This window comes from Triticum dicoccoides, chromosome 5A, assembly GCF_002162155.2.
Source record: "Triticum dicoccoides isolate Atlit2015 ecotype Zavitan chromosome 5A, WEW_v2.0, whole genome shotgun sequence".
Lineage (NCBI taxonomy): Eukaryota > Viridiplantae > Streptophyta > Magnoliopsida > Poales > Poaceae > Triticum > Triticum dicoccoides.
The window spans coordinates 674,916,136-674,920,514 of record NC_041388.1 but is presented as its reverse complement, the minus strand read 5'-3'; the positions used below and the strand labels follow the sequence as shown (position 1 = coordinate 674,920,514).

General features: G+C 48.2%; 2 protein-coding genes across 2 annotated transcripts; both read left to right on the top strand.

The window, feature by feature from the left end:
* Positions 1-453: 453 nt before the first annotated feature.
* Positions 454-1,380, top strand: LOC119304035 (ABA-inducible protein PHV A1-like). Its single transcript, XM_037581199.1, has 2 exons — positions 454-942; positions 1,072-1,380. Exons 1-2 carry the CDS (start codon positions 523-525, stop codon positions 1,150-1,152), a joined length of 501 nt encoding a protein of 166 aa, XP_037437096.1. The 5' UTR covers positions 454-522; the 3' UTR covers positions 1,153-1,380.
* Positions 1,381-2,398: 1,018 nt separating this feature from the next.
* LOC119304034 (ABA-inducible protein PHV A1-like) lies at positions 2,399-3,343 on the top strand. The gene is made up of 2 exons (XM_037581197.1): positions 2,399-2,912; positions 3,039-3,343. The coding sequence occupies exons 1-2, from the start codon at positions 2,487-2,489 to the stop codon at positions 3,138-3,140; spliced, it is 528 nt and encodes a 175-aa protein (XP_037437094.1). The 5' UTR covers positions 2,399-2,486; the 3' UTR covers positions 3,141-3,343.
* Positions 3,344-4,379: the final 1,036 nt, after the last annotated feature.

The window sequence follows — 4,379 nt, the reverse complement described above, 5'->3', positions numbered from 1 at the left end:
TATCAAAAGAATATGTTGTGTTGGTTTTTGCCTACAAATGAGCTGCCGACTTTCAAGTTTTCCAACAACATCTGTACTGATCAAACATGCTACTACATGAATTCATTATATATCACGTGTAAATCCTTTCAGAAAAAAATCACATCTAAGACACAACATTGAAACTGACACATTCACAAAGGTCAAGACGAAAAGAGACACAATCACAGGAAGTATGGCATGACTCCAGAAAAATGTCTTAAATGCACATTTTAATGGACAGGTCTTACGTGAATGTGTTGTGCCGACATACCGTTGTGCGTATATACAGCTGAGTGGACAAGTGGCCACAATGAGATACCCTTGCTACAAAAATATCTCATATAATGCCAACATACTTGGAAAGCGATGTATTCTCTTCAGTATCAACCTCGGCTATGGGGCAAATGGCCTATATAAAGGAAGAACACACGTCTCTCCACCACAAGCACAAGGAAAGAACACCACAAATTAGTACGTACCAACACTCCATCAACTTCAAAAATGTCTGGTTGGTTTCAAGAGAAGTCCGGCGACGCCACCAAGACGGCGTCCGAGACGGGGCAGACCATTCAAGACCGCGCCGTCGAGGCAAAAGACCAGACCGGGGCCTTCCTTGGTGAGAAAAGCGAGGCTGTCACGAAGGCTGCCTCCGAGACTACCGAGGCGGCTAAAAAGATGGGCGGCGAGGCCATGGGGAAGGCGTCCGAGACGGTGGAAGCCGGTAAGGATCACGCCGTCGAGGGCAAAGACCAGACAGGCAGCTTTTTCGGCGACAAGACTGACGCTGTCAAGAAGACGGCCACCGAGACTGCCGATGCCACCAAGGAGAAGTCCACCGAGGCCGCCCAGCATGTCCAGGACACCGCTGCACAGTACACCAAGGATACCCCGGTCGCCCCCAAGGAAAACGTCTTCCAGCAGGTGAATCGATCACTTTGCAAACTATTCAAAGACAACACAAAATTAACCATGTCAACGAATTTTTTGTGTGGCCTTCTGATCTGTTCATGTTGAATTTCTTGAAATGAATGTTTGCTTGTTTGTTTCCAGGCCGGCGGGAATATGGTGGGTGCCGCTACAGACGCCAAGGACGCTGTCATGAACACGCTCGGGATGGGAGGAGACAAGTGAGATGCGGGTGGTGCCACCAAGAAGACCACAAAGGATAATAGGCGCGTCTGCGCTTGCTTGCCCTAGCCCTCCTTCTGTTTCGCTATTCCTTCAATATAATTTAATTTCCAGTTCCATGGCACTAATTTACACATGCTCCTTGGTGTAACTTTGTATGATGTATCCGACCGAGGTATGAATATATTTTCCACCAATCATAATCAACACGAGTGATTTGGATGTTGCACATTTCCCGTAAGAAACATTATGTATAATCATAACGAGCATGAGTGATTTGGATGTTGTACATGTTCTCATATGAAACACCATGACGTCTACACGAGTACCTCCCCCAACAAACACACACGCACATATAGCTCCCGTTGAACATTAAAGTCCTATGAGTTTGAACATCGACAAAACCACTATAGGCGCCTCGTAATTGGCGGTGGCAGATGCTTTGCCTATCTATCGAGAAACACGATGGGCGAAGATAGTGAACCGATGGTGATTTTTTTTTTTTTGAAAGTTGAACCGATGGTGATTGACGACACCTTGTCGAACTCGACTAGTAATTGCGAGTACATAATAAATAAGTAAAGAGCCTAGCACTAGCAATTGCGAGTACATAATAAATAAGTAAAGAGCCTAGCGACCGATCAAAAGCAATAACAAAGTCATCAGTACATAAAGAAGTGAAAGGTTTCTTCAGCCAGGCAAGATCCAGAGCAGAATCCTGCTCAACAAGTCAGCAGCATGGATAATTTGTGGTTCATTGCAGGAGTGCTCCCATCGTGTGCATCTTATTAGGGAAACTATCTATGGGGCTGATCGTTCAGATATTGAATAACATTCCACAACTGCGATAGATCGATAATCAATGTAAAGTTAACTGACGGACGCCGCTAGCAGTAAATTAACTGACGGACGCCACACAAGCAGCACCAGCAGATATTTCCGATTCCCCTCCACTCAGCCCAGCTCGCAGCAGACATGTGGTTCATCGCCGGGCACGCCGATCCAGTAAATAGTTAAGCCCCTCTTTTGGCTGTTCACTCTATGGCAAAACCACACAGTATTGATGGACAGATTCAAGGCAGTGTGGTTGTGCCGACATGCCGCTAGGCATCAATGCTGCACAAGTGGTCGACAAGGATATGTCCTTGCAAGGAAAAAAAATATCTTGATGCCACGAGACCGATCTGTATCATCTTCAGCTTGGCCTTCGCAATGGTGCCAAGGGCGCCTATATAAAGGAAGAGAGCACGAGTATCTCTCTCCACAAGAAGCAAGTGAAAAGAAAGAAGAAACAACACCACAAGCCACCACGTACGTAAGCTTTATCACCTTCAAAAATGTCGGGTTGGTTCGGGGGTAAGACGGACGCCAAGGCCGACGAGGCCGCCAAGACGGGGCCGTCCGTCCAGGACCGCGCCATCGAGGCGAAGGACCAGACCATCAGCTTCATCGGCGAGAAAAGCGAGGCCGTCACCAAGGCGGCGTCGGACACCGCCGACGCGGCCATGAAGATGGGGAGCGACGCCATGGGTAAGGCGTCAGAGACGGGGCAGGCCATCACGGACCGCGCCATCGAGAGCAAGGACCAGACGTTCGGCTTCTTTGGTGAGAAGACCGAGGCCGCCAAGAAGATGGCCGCCGACACCGGCGACGCCGCCAAGCAGAAGTCCGCCGAGGCCGCAAAGTGCGTCGAGGAGAACGCGGCAAAGTTCACCGGGGAACCCGCCGCCCCCAAGGAGCCCACCGGCAACATGTTCCAGCAGGTGAGTCAGTCGCTTGCAAACTAGTCATACAAAACAAAGTTAACCATGTTGAGGACAATGTCCATTGGCCATTTGAGCAGTTCATGCTAGGTTTCTCAAGACTTACGTCTCTCTGTTTCTATGCAGGCCGGCGGGCAGGTGATGGGTGCCGCTACGGGCGCCAGGGACGCCGTCATGAACACGCTCGGGATGGGAGGAGACAAAGCCGACGTCGGCAGCGCCAAATGAAGACCGCAAAGCGCAAAGGAGGGCTAGCCCACTTTTCGTTTCGTTATTCCCTCCGTATTCCTTTATTTCCGTTCCAAGAAACTGATCTCTACGCATGCGTCGGTGTAACTTCGTCCGGTGTATGCAAAGATGCTTTGAATCTACAGACTTGCTAATTCTCATCTGATGAATATATTCTTCACATATCAGATTCTTGTTTCAAACTATGCATGAGGCCAGCAAGTTATTTTAATGGGTGTGTCTAGCTTTGAGTCGACTGAGATTTAATAAATCTCAGTCAAGTAACATAACATGTAGTAAAGAAAAATAAAAAAACGAGAAGAAAATTTGCACGAATCTTAATGCAAGATCTTACGAATATAATATCGATTGAGATATATCTTGTTAGAATAAATCCGTGGCGCTCCGTCAATCTACCGAGGACCAAGCAATCACATAAAGGCAACACCGAGATTTGTTAACGTGGCTACATTCCTGGGGCCTGACTACGGGCGCTCCTCCCCATGACACCGTCCACACCGGCCACCCGGGCGCCGGCACACGCCGTCGGCTCCCCCTTGCGCGCCTGTGCTATTATGTTGGCATAGGTTACATCGTGTGTCTACCCCCGCTATATATGAGAGTCCTAGGATACAAGTGTCCTACTAGGACACGACTTCACATCCTATGTAAACACAATACAACTCATAGTCCAACTGTAACCTACCTTGTACATAATATTCGACACAACTTCAACAAACTCCACCTTGACGAATATTCTCCACCACCTTGGATTCATCCATGCGTCAAACTTCCATGTACATTGAACTTGAGTTTATCTCATGAGTACCGCTGCTACTCCAAAGACTCCATGTGACTCCACCTGCAACTTGTAATCCCTTCTTTCTTGACCACAGTCAACACTCGAGCAAAATTAAGTTCCTTATTACTCTAGTTTGTGTTCCCAACTTTCAGAGTATCCGTCAACGTCATCGTGCACCGATCACTGACCTGCTTGAAAGTGAACAACTCACATATTGGATGCCACACATAAGAGTTACCTGAACTCAACACCACCGCTCCTTTCTTGACTGCCTGTCTGAAACTTGAAGGAATTTCACCATTGCTTGTAGTCATCCCGAGTCAAATTCGCAGTTGCCTCACCACATGTATGACCACCAGAGCCCTGACCCGTCTACATGCCCCGTGCGTACCGCACGCCTCGTCGCTATTACCGCGTCAAGCCTCTGCTGTATCGGT